Source organism: Aptenodytes forsteri, unplaced genomic scaffold (genome assembly GCF_000699145.1).
Source record: "Aptenodytes forsteri isolate BGI_AS27 unplaced genomic scaffold, ASM69914v1 Scaffold371, whole genome shotgun sequence".
NCBI lineage: Eukaryota > Metazoa > Chordata > Aves > Sphenisciformes > Spheniscidae > Aptenodytes > Aptenodytes forsteri.
The window spans coordinates 1,072,797-1,093,293 of NW_008795322.1; the positions used below are offsets into that span (position 1 = coordinate 1,072,797).

Consider the following 20,497-nt stretch of genomic DNA (forward strand, 5'->3'; position numbering starts at 1 on the left):
GGGGCGGCGCGCCGAGGAGGGCCGGGGGCTGCTGGTGTCGCCATTACGGTGCTCTCCTCGGTCCCGTCTGGCCGGATGCAGCTACGAGGGTGTGAGACTAGAGCTAGTAAACGGTGGTATTTCCCCGGTCTTCCCGCAATTTCTAACACAAGACCTTCCAAAGCTGAAGATGGTGGTTCTGTCTTTGTGTTCAGGTAACGAAAATGAAAGTGTTTTCCTAGAAACTGCCTGAGGGTCTGTGGAGAGAGTGATAAACCCTTAAGCTACCTGGGGTCAGGGCAAGTCTGTCTGGGAGGAACTGGCCTACCAGGACAGCGAGTGGAGAGACATTTACTTATAATCTTATTTTTCTGTTTTGTCTCAATCTGTTTTGTTTTTTTCTTTTTTCCCATAAAAAGTCTGTGGTTTTGTTTTATATTAGAATCATAGAATCATTAAGGTTGGAACAGACCTCTAAGATCATCGAGTCCAACCGTCAACCCAACACCACCATGCCCCCTAAACCATGTCCCTAAGCACCTCATCTACACGTCTTTTAAATACCTCCAGGGATGGGGACTCAACCACTTCCCTGGGCAGCCTGTTCCAATGTTTCACCACTCTTCCAGTAAAGAAATTTTTCCTCATGTCCAACCTAAACCTCCCCTGGTGCAACTTGAGGCCATTTCCTCTTGTCCTATCACTTGTTACTTGGGAGAAGAGACCAACCCCCACCTCGCTACAACCTCCTTTCAGGGAGTTGTAGAGAGCGATGAGGTCTCCCCTCAGCCTCCTTTTCTGCAGGCTAAACAGCCCCAGTTCCCTCAGCCGCTCCTCATAAGACTTCTTCTCCAGACCCTTCACCAGCCTCGTTGCCCTTCTCTGGACACGCTCCAGCACCTCGACGTCCTTCTTGTAGTGAGGGGCCCAAAACTGAACACAGTATTCGAGGTGCGGCCTCACCAGGGCCGAGTACAGGGGCACGATCACTTCCCTACTCCTGCTGGCCACACTATTTCTGATACAGGCCAGGATGCCATTGGCCTTCTTGGCCGCCTGGGCACACTGCCGGCTCATGTTCAGCCGGCTGTCAACCATATATGCTAATATAACTTATCTTAAGTTGGTTTTGTTCTGCCCTTCGGAAGGCATTGCTCTCAAATCATGTTCTCTTAGGTGAGTCTTACATTACATACTGCGATGTTGTATTCATATAGTGTGTTTAGATAGGGTTAGTTAGCTAAAAAATGTGATTGTTTCCCTGCTATTTGGACCCATACATAAATTATGAGAAAATTCCTTCCAACACGTGCAATTAGTTCCATGTTCATGGTACTTTCAGAGATTCCAGAGTGAGTTTATTATTTATAAATATGTATTCCTATGTATTGTATCCACGTTATATGTGACAACTCTAGACAAACATGGTGATTAGGTTGTTAATTGGTGAGATAATTGCTAAGGTATAGAAAACCTCTTTTATGATTTATTTTATATTTTAAACTCTTGACCAGTACCTTCTAGTTTGAATCTCATTTACATTTAAGCTATCTTTAAGAAGAACAAAAAACCCCATATGAAATTGAGTAGTTATGCTGCCACTGGATGAAAAACATACTGTTTCTTATCTAAAGACTTCCATGGAGACTATGCTACTGTTAAAATTTTCTTTTTTTGCTGTACCGTATAAACTTTTGCTTGAAGGAAATAGATTGAATAGGAAACACTTTGCTTCTGTGAAGTGTTTTCAAGGATGAATGTAAAATTGCCTGAACTATTTTCTTCCCATTTTACCAAGGAAGAAGAAAATAAGTTATTTAATGCTTAGCCAGTTATTAATTACAATGATAAGTAATGAATTACATTAGTTAGGGACTGCGTAAGTGTAAGAATTTTGTATGTCTTAACATGATACTTCATGAGCCTTACAGCGTCAGAAATGGAACACAGTGTCCATTTCCAGACAGCCTGATGGGAGGTCGGAATAAACAAATACTAAAATATGTTTTATACATGCTTTGTTGCTGTAATCTCCTGGTCCTGTTTTATGTAGGCATGCTGATAATTTGCTGAGCAGGAATTATGGTGAAAGTTAGCTACTTTTTTCCTTTCAGGCTTGGAGTACTGTAAGAACTTGTTACAAAAATCTGTGAGCATATTTTCACAGGATGCTCAGCCTTCTCTGGGTATGTTACGCTGAGGCAGAGCAAAACTGATGGAAATATAAAAGTTTAAGCGATTGGAAAAGAAATATATAGAAAAAGTAAGGTTCTGGTATCATTTAAAGCCTTAATATATGAATCCTGACACCCAGGATAACTTTTTTTTTCCTTCAGGAATTTGATGCAAAATTCCAAATATCCTGGGTTTAACAAGAATTACAAAATATAAACAAGATTTTTTTAAACTCAGGACTTTTTTTTTTTTAAGAAAAAAACGGTAATATATATAGTTTTTATTGTTTTTTTTTTCTATAAGTTTTGGGAACAGCATTCTCACAAATGAAACTTCTGGTTAAATGAGAAGTGTAAGTTAGTGTAGTTACATCATCTCTGTTTTGAACTGAAAGGGGGATGGAAGAAGGCAGCTGACTTCTGCTACTCTAGAATGAAGAAATATTGTTACGTATATAACTGGACTCTAGGCAGAATTGTATTTAGTATAAGTAGGCAATAGACAATATAGTATTCAGCTGTGAGCAGTATTCCTATCCTTATTCACAAATACTTGAATTGTTTAGTAGACACTGTGGATTGTATTTTTCTACTATTCAATAATGAAAGTTATTAACTGGCAGCGAGGTAGTAAAGCAAAATGCATTATGTATGAAACAGGTGATCTTGACAACTGCCATTTCAAAGGATTTTGACACATTGACTAAAATCAGATTTACTTTCATTTTTAAATGAATAAAAATGTGTTTTAAGTTGAAATACATCCAATGATCACATATGTGGTTTCACATAATTTCTTATTGTGATATCGCATTCTCTTGCCAGTGGTTCATGGATGACTTTTCTTTTGTTTGCTTTAGCAGAGATTTAATTTTCAGATTTGAGGCATGAACAGATTTTCAAGAAACAAAACTAGAGCAATTTTCACTTGATTTGTAAAGTGTATTCATGTGTACAAACACACAAATAAAACACTAAGAAAATGACATTATGAATCATACCATTAATAACTTGATTTTTTTGTATTGTTTTTGAAAGTCGGTCATTGAATTTTAGTGAATATATATTTGAATTTGTAGAGCAATGTTGTGTTAGCTTTGGAGTTGTGACATTCAGTAGCTTTATAGAAGCTTTTTTCCAAGACTTCTGTTCTTTAGCTTTCTATGCAGCTCTGGTGCAAAACTGTTTCACTGCTAATAGCAGGGGTATCTATTTCCTAGTGTTACTGGTATATAAATAAATTTGATACTGCATATTGTCACAGTCTTCTGAAATCAGTTACGAAATATTTTTTAAATATTTGCTGAGTGGTTGCTAGATGCATTTTCCCAAACATGGACTGTACTTAATATTTTAGTAAAAAAGACTTCAGCTTCACAGGGATTCATTTGAAACAATTAAAAGAAATTACTCTTTTTGCCATATATCAATGTGATTGAGTTCAATTTGTCCATTCAGCATGCTCACTGCCTGTTGTGTATTTATAGTTCTGTTCACTGCTTCCAGCATCTTGATACAAGTTTTAATGAGCACTCTTCCTATTAGTTGCAGATTAATATCAGGAATATAGAATTCTGTTTCACTAAGAATTTATCTATTGCTTGTTTTCCACACCTCGGCTGCTTCTTCATGTGGCTGCAAGAATCTGCCTTTTGGTCATTAACTTTTTATTTCTTCAAGTGAAGAGTATTTCTTACCCCCTGTGATGGAAAAGTAAAAAAAAACAAACCTAAAAATACTCTATTTCTAAAGCAGTGAAGAGTCTGAATCAGGAGAGCATGCAACTGTAAGCAAGTTGTGGCTCACGCTTGCTTAATTCTTTTGTTGACTTAAATGGATGTGGGGTGATGTTTTCTCCTGGTGATAAGAATTTCCAGTTTCTTTTTTTTTTTTCATCACTGGAAAAAAAATCAAATTAAAGAAACCTCACTGAAGTCAGTACCATCACACTAATAAAAAATAGATCAAAGAATAAATCAGTCCCTTAGTGGATTTAGAGTAAAATCATATGAGGGAATGAATTTGAAAGCCTTGATAATATAACAAATTGTCTGTTTCTCTTTGAGGTAGGTCTTTTTCTTTGAATATGATCATGAAATATACCATGTAGGGAGTGGATCCTGGGGATAAATATTGATGGCTGCAAAATAATTTATGTTTGAAACATCATAGAGTGTGAAAATGAGTTCAGGTTGGTTGTTATCATTTGTGCCTAGCCTTAAAAAAATGAGGGGGATTCCTCACTGTCAGGCAACAGTGTTTCTTATTGTCATCAACAATGGTAAGAAATACCAGTAAAGTCTCTACCTTCTTAAAAAAGTTAACCACCATCAAAACCAACCAGTTCCTTAAATGAAACATGGTATGTGTGGTGACAAAGGGTGTACATTGCTGTGCTCAGCTACATTAGTGACTTACAGCCCAAAAAAACCCAAACAAAAACAGACTCAACCAAAAAAATGACAAAAAACCAAGCAAAACACCCAACACTAAAAATCTGCAGTACCAGAAAAGATCCTACCTAACAATCCAGCAGCTGAGGTCTACAGGATAAAATTGAAATCCATATTACCATGATTCAGAAATTCAAAACCTCTGGCATATAGCATAGAACTGCTTAATTATCAATGGACACTTCAGAGGGAGACTTTGTGAGCTGGAATAGTTGCAAATAGCTTACTCTTCCGTTAAATAACATTATAATCATGCTATTGACTGACAAATAGAGCCCATGTCATGGGGATCTTTTGCTCTGAGAAACACTGTTTTAACACAGGGATTTAAATACTCCTATTTAAGGAGTCTCGGTGGATTAGCAGCAAATGAAAGGGATGTTGTATTGAAAAAGTGTGGTATAGTAGCTAAATTTGTCCATGTAATTAAAATAGGTTCAGGAATATGAAGATAAGAATGGGAGTGATAGTTTCAGGGTTTCTTCTCTATTATGAATTCAGTATTTGGATATTGATGTAGTTTTGGACTTCAATGTAATATTCCTAAATTTTTAAATTAGTCTATAATACTTTTTCTTAAAACTTGATATAGCAGTTACAAAATATTACCACAGCTTATTTATTCCTACTCTAAGTCAAATCTGAACCCAGGTATCAAGAAATAGTGTTGCTTTTTCATTTGAAGTGGACACCTGGACTCTTTACTGCATTTACTACTTTTCTGTGATCCTCTTAAGTAAGAAATAGCAGTCAAGTCCTGTAATAAGCTACAGGAATTCTGACTCAGGTGGGACCAGGTAGAGCCTTGTGTATGAAGAACAGATTTAGATTCTACCTTCACATCATACTCTATTAGGTAGTTAAAGTTTTTATATTCTGTCTACTTTTCAAGGTATGATTTGGCAGCTGCTAAATGAAGATAGTAATGAACAATTACAGTATTTAAATTATGCCATTAATATTTAGTATATTGGACAAAAAAGCAAGTATATTTAAGTGCATAGATACTCAGATGAAAGAGCAAATCTCAAATTGTGTTTTTTTTTTCCCTTCCCACCCTCCATCCTGTCCATCTGGGCCATTTGCCTTACTAGTTACAGAAGTCAGTAGTACAGACATCAATGCATTCTTTTGAAAGATGGGAAAATGGCTTGGCAAGCTTAACGTTACCTTCTGTTAAACAATTTTATTTGTTCTTAATTTTTTTTTTTTTTTACCACCTTAAAAGTGTTAGTGAGTGCTGGAGCTTATGAAAGGTCCTTTAGAGTTGGACTACTCTATTTAGCCTTCTGTACTTTTTCTTTTTTTTTGCCTCTGTACTCCAGCCATCAAGAAAGCCTGTTTTCACACACTACTGTGACTGCCTTTCTGCCCAGTTGCTTTCTTTTTTCCTTTTTGTATTTTTATCTTGTCTGTCTGTCTTAGTTCATCTCTAACTTTTTCCACCATCTGTTACCATTCACGTGGTCTCTTTTGACAATTTCTCTTAATGTCCTGTTTTGTCTGACTCTGCCATTTCCATTTGCAGTTTCTTTAGCCTTTCCTTTTGCTTTTGGATTTGTATTTATATTGCTCTCCCATTTTGTGCTATGTATATTTATGATATGTAGACAAATATGAGACATATTAAATATTGTATGTCATTAGAAATACTCTTATTTTGTAAATGTCTTTCAGGGTGATGCTTGGTTTCGAGAAAGTACCTCATGCTCTTTTTCTTTGCATTGCTGTTGCCATAGTATTCCTATCAGTGCTATGGCACAAATGACAGGCAACATACAGCTATGACTATGTAAATAGGTTGCTTTAAGAGTAATACTTTCCCCACAGCATAAGATGCTTCACTGTAAATCTAAGAGAAAATTTGAGTCATGTTGGGGTTTTTTCCCCTTAAAGGTCTACAGCTCTAGAACAGTTTTTAAAGGTTCAAAACTGTTTCTAGAATTGTTTAGAGAGACAGGTAAAGACCATTTGAAAATAGTGTGTTCTACAGAAGTTCAAGAATTGTAAGTCATTGTTGGTTGGATTTCTACTTCAAGACCAAACAGTTTTCTGTTAAAACTCATAACTCTGCCTATTACGTCTCTGTACCTTTTAGTAGTTCAGGAAAATCCATGGCAGTAAAAGACATTACAAAAAGTCATGTTAACATTTATCTAACATGGTTTATAACAATGGTGTTCTATTATTTCCATGTTTTAATGTATTTTCTTTAATATGACACAACAATATTTTTAATAAAATGGTTCAAACTTCATTTCATTTAAAAAAGTAAATAAAAATATGCGTAGTAATGTAACACTAAGAAGTTCCACCCCACAGTTTTCCTGACAAACTTCTTTGAGTCCTGCTGTTGTTATTTCATAATCCCTAGAAATTCCACTGCAGTTATAACTGGGGTTATAGGAATTCTTATCGGTTATTTTTAATATAAGTTATCTACTGGTGCTATCACAACTTTCAGAATTGATTCGGGAAAGTTTTTCATGAACTCTTTAGACTGTTCGATATGTGTACTCATCCTCAAATTGCTTTGTAAAACTTCATAGATAAAACACAAACTCTTGTTTTGAGTGTGACTAAAATTCCCTGTATTTTTCAAAACTAGAGAGAGAGGAGCAGCGTAGCATTAATAACCTTGTTAATAATCAAAAGATTCTTTTATAGCATAAAATTTTTATTTGGAAGATGTACATACCTGACTATATGTTTATATTATTATAATTTATAGGCAATCCTTACATCAACATTGTCACAGAAGAATTTGGCATAGGGACTGGAATTTGGTTTATATTTATGGTTGGATTTTTTTTTATTTCCTCCCCTCAGAAATGAACTCTAAGTTTAAAATATCACTCTGTAAACATCAGGATATGAAGGGTGGGTGGTTTTTTGTTTTGTTTTGTGGGTTTTTTTTCTTCCCTGTTTTGTTGGTTTTCAGTTTAACTTCTGATAAGAAGAAAAAGTGGCAGAATAGTGCTTTCCAGTATGCACAGAACATGCTACCATTCTGAAATTTTGTTTTGAGGGGAACATTTAAGTATCAACTCTTCATTGTAACCCATACATTTTTATTGGTGTTTTGCATGGAAACAATGTAAATATATTTATTTTAATAATAGTGGATACAAAAATTTACTTTGCTGAAATAAGAGCTTTCTGCAGGTTGAATGTACACAGGCAATTACTTTAGTGGGATGACAATTGCTGGAGATGTATTTACAGAAATATAAGACAGTTAATAAATCAGAATAGTCAAACTAATATATTTGTACATCACCACAGTTCTTTCATTAAACTCATACTGCTACCATAGTGTTACCATTAATGATAATCAGTATCTGCTGATGACTTCCTTATTTATGTATTTAGAGTTTAATATTATAATGGATTTATAAAATGGCTGTTTATAGTACACTGTTTCATCACTCCTGAATGCCTGTTTAGTGTTGTATTGTGCCTTATACTGAACTATTAAAGTACTGCAAATAAGTCAGTGAATTACTAAAATACCGCAGGTAATGCGGTAACTATGCCACATAAACTGCATATCCAGTTCTCACCTATGTCAGCAATCTCATTTAGGTTAATTGAATTACTCCAGTGAGCAATGCCTTTTTTCATAAGTGAAGACTTGCAGGATTGGATTTTTATTTCATGTTGCTCCTTTTGTATAATCATAAAGCCAGAAAATGCTTTACAGTTAAATCATATTGACATGGAAAGATACACCTTGCAGATCTAGTTGGCATGTTCTTTATCTGTTACTTACTCCCAATCAAAAGAAGGTAGCAGAGTTGAAAGGGAATAGCAATATTAAGTGTTCCTAATCTGTTTCACTGCAAAGTCAAACGTTTTAATTTAAATTATCCTGAAAGTGGTACTGCTAAAAGGCAGTAACTAACAGGTGAAGACAATTACTGGCTTCAGTAATTTCTTCAACCACTGCAACTTGATCTGCAGGAGTAAATCAATCTATGCTATGACAGGGAGAATAAAATTAGAAAAGGCAGGAAAAAAATTACATTTTTACCTGCACAATGAAAAGAATGTAGATGAGTTAGTATAGGTATATTTGAAACAGATGCCAAGCTGATAGGAGCTAAAACTTCATTAACTAAAAAAATAATTTTAGATGGAACTCTTGAGCATCTACCTTACAGAAGTGCTGTCCTAGATTATCCTAAATTCTGGAAGGGCAGAGTTATGCAAACATTAGGCAAAGCAGCATATTCTATATACAGAATATTTTTCTCTAAAAGTTCTCAGCTGTAGGTACGTAGATATCTGTATGTACCTATAAGTCATCCCATTCTACTTCCATCTTTCTTGAGGTTATTAACAATCTTGAGAGGAGAATATATTGTTATTCAGAAACTGGGTTGAAAAGTACAAAATTTTCTTTTCTTCAGCCCAGAACAAATTTGTGTCTTGCAAATCTCTAGTATGTCAGAGTACTTAGCTCATATATGAGCAGACATCACCAGATTCAAAATTATACAAAATTTCTAACAGTTCATTCTCCAGGAGATGTATTAAATGTTGTCACATACCAGAAGGGGAGTTATTGCTGCGTAGTCTATCTCTTTTTTTTTTTTCTTTTTTCTTTTTTCTTTTTTCCCTAAAATTGAAGAAAGCAAAGGAAATCTCAACCGTCTTGGAAATTAATGACAAGGATCCAAATGGAGATTATCTGGCAATATGGTGGGCAGCTGGGGAACTAAGAGGGTTACAAGTTTACCCTTACTGCTGGGAAAAATCTTTTAGCTTTAGTTCTACATCAAAAACTTTCAATATTTTGCTGTTCTCCTTCCGTGTTGGAATTTGTGCACTGCTCTTGTGGATTTAGACACATAATCCATATTTCAATGAATTGAGTACTAGTATTTATGATTACTTCCAAAGATCAAATCAGATCTTCTCATCTTAAAGAAAGGGATTGCTGTATTAGTGTCCCTGTGTTAGACAGATTTCCACCCATTATTGGCTGAAGTTCACCACACTACATCTAGATAACATTTTTTTGCCAATTTAAGTTCCTGTATTAAAAATAGTCAGATTTCTTTGCTGTTAACAAATAGTACATAATTTTGTTAGTGCAAAACTTGGGGGGGAAATTAAGACAAGTGTTCTTGGTTTCCCGTCTCTGCGCAAGAGTTATAAAAAGATCTGGTTCTCAGCAGATGGTGGCTTGCAAACTTCTTACCTACTTTTTTCTTTGGAAACAAAAAAAAATTGAGGACAATGTGGCAGAGGACTCAAAGGAAGAGGTTTTCTTAAGGAGCAAAGGAAAATCTCATGCTGGAAATAGGGATTTTTGTATTTATTTGTTCATTCACTCTGATCCACTTCTAAGAGTCTTAGCTCAGTGTTTAGTAAACAGTTTTAAGTAGAAAATTGTGAAAGAAATCTTATACATTTTATGAAGGATTGTTAAGTCAAATATCACTTTACTGATAGGATTTTCGAACAGTTCAGGTTATTTGCTATAGGAAAGGTACTCCTTTCATGTCTCCATCACTTTAAGAACACAATATTCTGTAAATTTTTAAGAATTTTTCTTTGTTTCTTTTCCTTTTTCCAGCTACTGTTGGTGTTCTACGCAAATACTCATTAGTCATTCTGGAGATGGACTTGCTGTCTGGAACCTACCTCTTGGCAGTCTTATTCGCCTGTATTGTATTTCAATCTGGCGCACAGGAGAAGAATTATACCGTGCGGGAAGAACTGCCTGAAAATGTCCTCATTGGCAATTTGCTCAAGGATCTTAACCTAACGCTGGACCCAGATGTGCCCCTTTCCTCACCACTACAGTTCAAGCTTGTGTATAAGACTGGTGATGTACCATTAGTACGGGTGGAGGAGAACACTGGTGAGATATTCACAACTGCAAACCGCATAGACCGAGAGAAGCTGTGCTCTGGCATCTTTAGTGAGAATCGCTGCTTTTATGAGGTGGAGGTTGCTGTTTTGCCTGATGAAGTTTTCAGACTGGTCAAGATCAGATTCCTAATAGAGGATATAAATGACAATGCCCCCCTCTTCCCTTCAACAGTTATTAACATCTCTATCCCTGAAAACACAGCAATTAATTCTCGCTATTCTGTCCCATCTGCCATCGATCCGGACATTGGTGTGAATGGTATTCAACATTATGAACTCCTTAAGGTGGGTTTCTTCCATTTTTTTTATGTTACTGTCTGTGTTACTGTCTTCCCACAAATGTTTCCAGTCCACATCAACCCATTAGAAATATGAAGCTCTGTACCACAGTAGTGGTACACTGCAGATACCTGTCTTGAAATGTTAATCTGTACCTCAGTGCATTCTAGTGCATCATATCTTCACTTTGTGGAAAGCTGTTTATGTATGTGTGTGTCTATCTGTGTAACAGTATGATGAAACATGCATGTCTTCATGAACTCTCCACCAGCATTCAAAGTGTACAAACACTTTGGCTAACAGTCGTCTTAGGCCATTAAAGATGTGTTCTTATTGCCACCAACATGACAGCGCCAAGTGCAACAATATTTTGCATTGGGTTTATGTCTCCTTCTTGCATGACTGCTAGATTTGAGCAGTAGAACTTAGCCCAGAAGCTTATGTGATGTGATGCTCATCTCTATACTGATGAGCTATTCTAGAATGAAAAAAAGTCCATTTGTCAAAGTAGCTTTGTAATGTTTGGGCGGACATAATGTCTGGGCAGGAGAAAGTCCAAGATATGCATGAATGCAAGGATAGCAGTGCCAATGACCTTGTAAGAGCAGATATTTCATATTCTTTCTTCTTTTACCCTTTCTAGCAAATGACAGGAGAACTGCAATTAGGGAACGAAAAGAATAACATGTAAATGTGTGGTGTGTAAGAGCGTGTGATTGCTAAATAAAGGATTAGTTTCATTTGAGTTTACTTCAGTGGAGAGCTTAGAACAAGAAAGGAACTTATCCTAAAACTGTTGGGTTATTATGTGGGAAGCTGAAAATGTCTTCACTTCCCTTGATTTGGAATAGGGAACTGTTGGGTAGCTTGACTGCTTAGCAACCAATCTGACACCCTCGTTACTGACTGGAAGAATATAGACTATATAGGCCAATATATTGCTTGATTGACTTGATAGCTAATATTGACTGATACCAGTACTTAACTAGCAATTTAATAAAAATAAAAATGCTGCCTTATTTTAGCTCTTTTAAATTGCTTAAAACCTGAAGTGGTTGTGGCAGTGTGGGTACTAACTAGTGTCAAAGACATAATCTCTTTCAGAAAACTGCATTCCACTGGTTTGGTATCTAAAAAAAAAAACCTACATATGTCTGTCTGCTCTTACTGTAGCCTAGGAATTTAAAACTTTTCAGGAACTTACTACAAAGTTTGAGGTCTTTGTAGTAAGCTCTTTAAAACTTTTAAATTCCTAGGTTACACTGAGAGCAGACAGATCTACATGTGTGGTTTTTGGGGTTTTTTTTTTAGATAGCTAACCAGAAGTGCCCTTTAGGATGCAGTCGTCTTTATTTGGCATTTTAAATGAGAATCTGGGGAATGAATAACAGCATATTAAATAAATAACAGTAGGGGTAGAAAATAGTAAAAAGCCAGGGCTACAGACAAAATGTGGCAAAATAATACATGGTCTGAACAGAGAAATGTTAGTTAATATATCTGAGAGAAATGTGCTGTTATTCTAGGAAAAGGAAAAAAATAGAAAACAGCAAAATCAGGAGTCCCTGGGATTGAGTGAGCAACAGTTCAGATCACCACAATAGCAGTCTTGTTTTGTGGGTTTATTTTTGGACTGTGTGTTCAGAAACAGAATGTAACAGATCAGCAGAATGATAGCATATTTGTATCACACAAGTGGGAGCTCATCTAAAATACAAGCTATAGGTCTGTACCAGAAGTAGTGCAGGGCATAAGACCTTGTCTAAAGATTTAATGTGAGATGAGATAGTCTGCCAGAGAACCAGGTTTCACTGAGAGATGTGCAAATAACTTAAAAAAAAAAAAAAAAAAAAAAAAGTATTTGCAAATACCAAATTTTGGTATGTGGTATTTAAATTGGGGGGGGGGAAGGAATAAAAAGAAAACCAGTTACACGTTTATTGAAGTGTCTCTGAAAAACTGCTTTTGCCACATAAGGGAAAGAAAGGTGATGTGGATGAACACACACTGGTATGGACTGAAAGTTCTGAATTCTTGTGCTAGATGTGCTGCAGCCAAAATAATTTGTAAAATCACAGCCCTATAGACAGATCCTCTAAACAAATTAATTGCATTTTTCTCTTGCATGCCTGTTGGTCAGGTACTTTTTGAGTTATGGATCCACTGCCTTTAAATAAGCCAGCAATTTCACATAACTTGGAAAGTATCTGTAAAACCAAGAAGCAGTTTTTGACAGCCAGACAAAATAATAGTTTGGAATAGTAATGTCCAGATGTCCTTTGGTAGTTTTTACAATGTTAATACCAAAATGATCATATAAGAAGAGGGAGGAAAAAGTAGTAGAAATGAAGGATTCTGGTGAGCAGGCAGGAAATGTAGCATATACAAAGATCCATCTGTCACTGGGGAAGAATAGGGAGATGAAGAAGGAAGGGAAGAGTGATGGTACCTGAGAATTCTTTCCTGAGTAACTCTGAAATACTAGGAGGGAGGGTGACAGGCACACAAGGATGATGTTGCTTGCCTTTTCTCCCAAAACACTCTTCTCATCTGTTATCCTATGCTGTTTTTTGGGATATGCTCTGAAGATACTAACGTCTTCTGGCTTGTGATGTCTGCTGACCTTTTCCTTCCTTTTATAACCAGCATAGAGAAGAAAAGCGGGGAAATTGCAGCAGATGAAACTGTCTTGCCTTCTGAACAGGATGAGTCTAGCAGGGCTGATATGACAGTGTTGTGGGGAATTTTGGGAAGCACCAGATATGAAGATGATGGGCAGGGCAGCATACTTGGAGGATGGCAGAGGAGTGGGAGATAAGATATGCAAGTCACTTCGTAGAAGCACAAAGGCTGATGCTTTAGCGTGCATGCAGCAACAGAGTGAAATATGTTGCTCTATATTTTAGAGAAAGTAATAGCAAATTGACAAGCTGTGCAATGAAGAGAAAGTTCTTCAGTTAAATATAACTTTTTTTAAAAGTTTAGCTAAAATGTGCTTATCATCTGTGTGAAGTCAGGCTTATTTTGCCAGAAGATAAAGAGGGTTTTGCCATAACAGTTTCTAAAAAAGAGTAAACTTCTCAATATACACTCGGCTGAATAGTTTATAGGTCTGTAACACATTTTCAGCAACTCTGTATCTCATTGGGAAGGTAACTTTCATGTGTTACAATATTTCCTCACTTTGTCACACTTACCTTACTGCCCCTCTCAAAGTGTGGGAAAAAGGTTGCATATGATTGTTGTATTCAGTTTCTTCTGCAAAGTAGATGATTCATGATAGTCTTTTAACTATATGACAGACTTTCATGTTATTTTAATCTCCTGCCTCTTTCTAAAAATCCTTTTAAAATAGAAGAAAACAAAAAATCGTAAAAAAGTTATTCTTGTATTTTGGATTCAGCATTACTTGGAAGTTTCATAACACAGGATTTCATATATTTAATATAAGAGAGTGCTTTAATTACCACACAAATTAGCATTCAGGTATTTTTTGCCTGCCTGCATTTCCTCAAAATGTACCTCAGTAGAAAATAACTTATTTATATGTAACTGATTCATGGTACTGCAACTTCAAGACTTTCCAGGTGTCTGTGATTCAACTATACACTGTCTGAAATGCATGAACTCTAAAAAGACAACAGTTTTATGTAACCTCTGCATTTCTTCTTGTAAGACTTATTTAGGAGTTATGCGGAGGACAAGTTCTAGGAGACATTCTAAGGAAAACAGTGTTTTTATTTTTTATTTTTTTTTTTTAAAAAAGAAGATCCAAACATGTCTTTTGGATAGCTTTTCAGTTGTACTTATTGTTTCCTTATTTAGAAAATGAGTTGCAACAATTTGCAAAGAAATATCTCCCACCCAGCCAATGAAATAGCACTGGTAATTGACCAAGAGTTGCTCTGGTAGAAGTTTACAAATATTGAATTATTTAAAAGTATTGATGCTTTAAAATTACACGAAGTTGGGGGTTTTTTTGTTTGTTTGTTTTTTTCCATAGAAAAGAGGCTTTCCAGGAAACAGCCATGCAAGTCATCTTGCTGTTACCCAAATAAATTGTTGTGCATAGCATTAAAAAAGATTGTGTTTCTCTGCTGAGATGCCTGAAGCTGACCATGGATAGGATGACATTAAGGGTTCAAATGGCAAATGGTAAACAGTGTTTACTGTGAACAAGGCTAGGGAGGGAGAACTTAATTAGATATCATTGAAAAATAAAAGAAAAAGCATTTAGAATGAGAAATAGCTCCAAGTCTAGATTGGACAGAAAGATGGCATAACACTGATAGTAGGAGGTGATAGAAGGGGCAGCTAAAACAGATAGTGAAGTAGTTCATTCAGAGAAAGAAATGGCCAGATGGAAAAACAATGATTTTATCTCAGTTGAGATAACTACTTAAAGTATAAACTGGGAATGATAGGGAAAAAGAGAGACGGGCATTCATAAACAGAAGTATTATGTTAAAACAGCAGGATGCAAGAGCAAATTTTAATTTGAAATGTTAATAAGCAATGATTTCTGATTAAGGATGAATCTACAAACACTAATGTTCTGGTTTAACCCCAGTAGGCAGCTAAGCCTACAGGTCTTTGTTCACCTCTTCAGGGCATTCACATTGCTTACATACTGATGTAAAATGCACATTGTGTCTGGCAATACCACCACAGTGTTACAAATACCTACATGCTGTTGTTGATTACACTATTTCTGTACATTTACATTTGAGTTCAAGGCAAGCTAATATTTAGTCTAACCTGATTAATACACTTACAATTTACAGGTGTCACAGGCCTCTGCTTTGACTATGAAGATTTTAGTACGAATAATTTCTTTGTTCCTTTAGATGTTAAAAAGGGGGAGCTGTTTCAGAGCAGGTTTTGAATAGAATTCCAGCTCGGAGCACTGTAATGGAGGGTCACACTCATACTTCCAGAAGGATTCGTATAAGTGCATGTTTTAAATTATTTTTTTTTTTATTGATTAGTTAGCATTTCTTGTCAACTAGGTATACCATATACACTAGATGTTACATAGGTGCAGCAATACCCAGTTAGCAGTGGACTAGAGTGAAAGTATAACTCTGCTCTTACAAGAGCAGAGCATTTTCTTTTGTGAGCTAATCCTGTGTGCTAATAGGTTGTTGCTCTAATCTGTCGCAGTTTGGGGGGAAATTAGATTGGTGTTACTGTTATAGTTCCATTACTCTTACCTATTACAGTAATTTTCCTGTATTTACTTATCATTAGAAGCAGCTGGTGCATTCCTTCTAGTATAATATAATAATCTTTGTGTAGCTGTCAGTTCATACCTCTGTAATCTGACAAAATAGATTCTTACTCAGTCTCACAACACGTCAGTCTTGCCTCTGATGAGGAGAGTTACCTCTTGCTACTGTAAATCATCTCTAGTGATGTCTTTCAATAGAAGCTTTCCCCTTCTTTCTGATACAGTTTACAAATTCCATGACCTGTGGAAAATGGAGATCACAAATCTTCATCAGATTTCAAGCCTGCTCTTGCAACTAGGTTATTTCTGAGCCTCACACTAGTTCTGGATCAAGTAACTAATGTCACTGTTTGTGAAAATCAAGAATGGAAGGAGATGTGTTTTATGTAAAATGAAAGCTAGGAAGGTAGTTAAATCAAAATTATAGAGTGAGACTAGATTTGTAGTTAAATCAGAATGAAATCATTGTTGATAATCATATTGTAAGCAGTGATACAGATTTAATAGTCAAAAGCACTAGCAGTAGAGGAGGACAAACAAAACTTTTCTGTGGCCTGTTTGTATTTTAATGTTACACCAATACTGTCTGAGTGGTTCAGTACATAGAGAGAAAGGAAGGAAGCACAGTTAACGTCCCTGCAAACTCAGTGCACTGTGACACAGACATATTTTTCTTAACACAGGTGTTCACCAGATCATCTTCGCTGTCCTAAGCATCAGCTGCTGGAACCTCTCATTTCTGTCCTTTTTTTATGTTTTCGTTTCTTTAAGTGGAAGCTGAAGCAGCAACCCTCACTTTTACTCTCAAACCATGTTTGAATGAGGGAGCATCCCACAGATTAATTTCAGTATTATTATGTAGATGATTCTTCTGTGTAGGCTTCAGTGGCATGAGAGGACAATGAAGTGTTATATTGGCCCTTTAAATAGGTCACAGAAAGCCTGGGGTGGTTGTTATCAACATTTGCCTTCTGTAAAAAATAACTGCCAAGATAGAGCTTTTTCTACATGTAAACTGACACTTATTAATGTTGTCAGGTCTTACTGAATATTGCAGTTAGACACTAATAAGATTAGGTAAATTCCAACTTCATTATTCTCCCGTTATCAAAAATCCTTTGTAAACTTATGGTACCACCAGTACCAATGTATTTTTGAACTTTCTAATTTCTTTTTTATTAGGAACCCTGTCTAGTAGTTGTGTAAGGGACATATGGCTGAATTGTAAAAGATGGCTATTCAAGATACCAAGAATTTTCATTTTACAGACTTACGTATACTCAGGAAAATACATGATTCAGATAGGAAATTTCTTGTTTTCCTGATGAGACAACAACAGTAACTTTTCAGTATTTCTTTCTTGTCGTTGGAGAAAAGCTAATTGGTCAATGATATTTCAAGATTCACAGACACTAAACCAAAAATCAATTACATGCATATTGATGTCCCAGGTAACAATAGTACTTAGGTATTTGAACCTAAAAGTGAGAAATAATGGTTTTGTTAAAACAAATCCTACATTTGACAGTGCTTATATACAAGGTGCAAATAAGATGTATGTTAAAAAAGCATTTGAGGGTTGTTGTTTTTGTTTGCCTTTTTTTACCTCCCACTGACATGTAGCTTAGACTAAGATTTTGAGTTTCTGCCTGGATGGGGGGATGGCTTGTTTTTCTTACTTCACGGTCCCGTAATTGAATTAGCATAGGGATTTCATTCAGCATAACTTTGCAGGACAGGTTAACTTCCATCTTCATTGTAATGGCTCATATGGATTATACTTCATATGTTTGCAGAACAGTACTGCGTCTTCTTTTCCATTTCATGTGCCAGCATAGATGGGGAAGGTAATAGATTTAGGGAGCTCAAAAATAGATTTAGGAATTTTTTTGCTCTGGAGTTGCACTCCAGTCAAGCTCTAAGGTCACCCTCTAGTGCCTGCAATTTAATAAGTATGGACAGTTGGACATGTTGTCATTCTAAGGCAACTTTTAGCTGCCCTTTAGAAGAGAGGTTTCTTTGGACAGGCAGGCTGTCTTTTGAATGATGCTGAGTACTTTTTTTTTTTTCCTAAGTCCACAGTGGCAGTGGGGAACAGGTCAGAACTGAAACATCTTTCCCTTTCTCTGTTACTGCTAGAAGATCAGTGTATTTGTTTAATGTCATAACATAGCTTCAGTTTTTTCACATGGGTGGTTCCATCTCCTTGTCTTTTCCACTGAGATGTGGATAATTACCACCTGAAGTGACAAGAACTTCAGCAGTCCCTTGAAGACTTAGAAATACTATTTGCTGAGATGGCCAACTTCACAAATAGATGTTCATAAAACTTATCTTATTTCCTTCAATATACATTTGTAGAGGTTGAAGTGCCATTGTGGATTTCTGTTAAATCTTGATGCACCTACCTTCCAAGTAATTTAGGATTTTTTTATTCTCTTTTATTCTACTCATGAAGAAGTAATGTGCTGCACAGCAGGGCTAGGTTTGAAAGTTAGTCGTCAGCTCTAGGGAAGTTCAGGCATTAGTAAAAAGGCTCAATTCTTTGAAAAATTGAGCCTCACAGAGTCTAAAACTACTCATAAATACATAACACTTCCTGCCAGTTACGGGGTTTAGTTAACACTGTCCTTAGTGCCGTTGTGTAGAATTTCAGATGCTGACACTCTAAAGCTCTGACTGGGGAAAGAGCCTTTTTCTTCCAGAAACCTGAGAACAGTTGGTTTCTGGTGAAGTAATAACTTTGACACAAAGGTCTTAGAGTTAACTTCGTAAGTAAGTGTCCTTTACTCTAGAAATCAGTTATTGAAAAGTAAATATATTTTTAGAAGTTAATGATTTTACTTTCACTCAGGCTTTTGTCTGATAAGTACAGTTAGGCCTGATAAGAGCTTTGTTGCTGAACTTGTTTTATGCAACAATCCCCTCCCACCCATGCATTTCTGTCTTATTTTTACATGTATACCAACCTAACTTACCCTGCACAACTTTTATTTATCCCAGTACTTTCCCATAAAAGAAACCTGTAGTGAGCCTATCCAATAAAGATTTAGGTATGCACAAGCAAGTATTTGATAAATGCTTTAAAGAACACATTAAATGACTTAGGACAGGATATATTTAGGTAACCCCTTATATTGTTCTTGAGGGAAGAGAGGGAAAAATCTCTTAGTATTGCAAATTGTAAAAGTTCTTAATGTTAAATAAATACTAATATCAAAGATGTGCAGAATTTTCTTGTTACCAGGTTCCTTATGATACAAAAGATATGTTGAAGTAATGAGAAGTAGTTCAAATAGAATGGAATAGAGAGTTTACCCAGCTTTCAGTTTAGGTGAAAAGTAATTGGCTCCCTACCATCATTTCTCTTGTCTAGGTCAGGTAGTTTTGGGTTCACAGATAACAAGACGTGAGCTGAAATAAGCTATAAAATGAGATACAGAAACTTGAGGGATGCTTATGAGTGCTAAGTGACGTCCTAAAATCTTGGAAAAGCTCCCCTGCAAATGTATGAAAGGGACAAATAACTTTCATTTTGATCTTATTTTCTATTAGTAATTACAGGAGTACTTGGAAGGTGGACTGAGGGAGAAATTATCAATATTTATAGGTAGAATTCTTATCCCTTAAATTCGTCATCATTATTATTATTATTAGGTCACTCACAGAGGCAATCAGCTCCGGTACAGCCATGTCCTGCAGCGGATCGCTGCGTACAGGGGGATTTCCTGAGCCGGGGAACCCCCAGGGGAGCGCAGGGACGCACTGGGAGCTGGCAGCTCTCACGAGGGCAGCTGACGAGGTGTGGGTGGGGCCAGGAGCAATGGCCGCCACCCCCCACTCCCACAAAAGGCAGCCCCAGGGAGTGCTGTGACCAGGATGGGCAAACAGGGTGTGGCACGTCAGCTAGGGCGTGGCATGTCAGTTTGTGTGGGAGGGTGCCTCTTTGAAGGAGGTGCGTTCCATGGGCTAAGTGGGAGACTTGGAGTACACATAATCCAGCAACCAGGCACCATTCTGTGGCCATCGGCAAAGGTCAAGGGCACTCATCCTACCTGACCCCCAAGGCAGAATGGCGGGCACTTGTCTGAGAACAAAGGCTGTGGCTCCAGCTGGAGGTTCTACACCTTCTACCCCAGCAGTGGCTGATGCCACCATGCAGGCGGAGCTGCTGAAGGGAGAGGCTGCAGTGCAGACCTCAGGCTGCTGGAGGTGCCTAGGCCTCTCTCCTGGGGCAGGGACAGGCTGAGTGGTGCGGTCGACATGCCAGAGGGACCTGGACAAGCTGGAGAAGTGGGCCTGTGTGAACCTCATGAGGTTCAACAAGGCCAAGTGCAGGGTCCTGCACCTGGGTCGGGGCAACCCCCGGTATCAATACAGGCTGGGGGATGAAGGGATGGAGAGCAGCCCTGCCAAGAAGGACTTGGGGGTACTGGTGGATGAGAAGCTGGACATGAGCCAGCAATGTGCGCTCGCAGCCCAGAAGGCCAATCGTATCC

General features: G+C 36.9%; 1 protein-coding gene across 1 annotated transcript in view; it reads left to right on the forward strand.

Moving 5' to 3' along the window:
* The window catches only part of LOC103899476 (protocadherin-11 X-linked), a 532,785-nt gene that overhangs the window by 43,026 nt on the left and 469,262 nt on the right, over positions 1–20,497 (forward strand). Inside the window, exon 2 of the mRNA XM_019472250.1 lies at positions 10,191–10,774. Within this exon, the coding sequence (XP_019327795.1) occupies positions 10,235–10,774 (540 nt within the window). The 5' untranslated portion in view covers positions 10,191–10,234. The remainder of the gene's footprint in view (positions 1–10,190; positions 10,775–20,497) is intronic.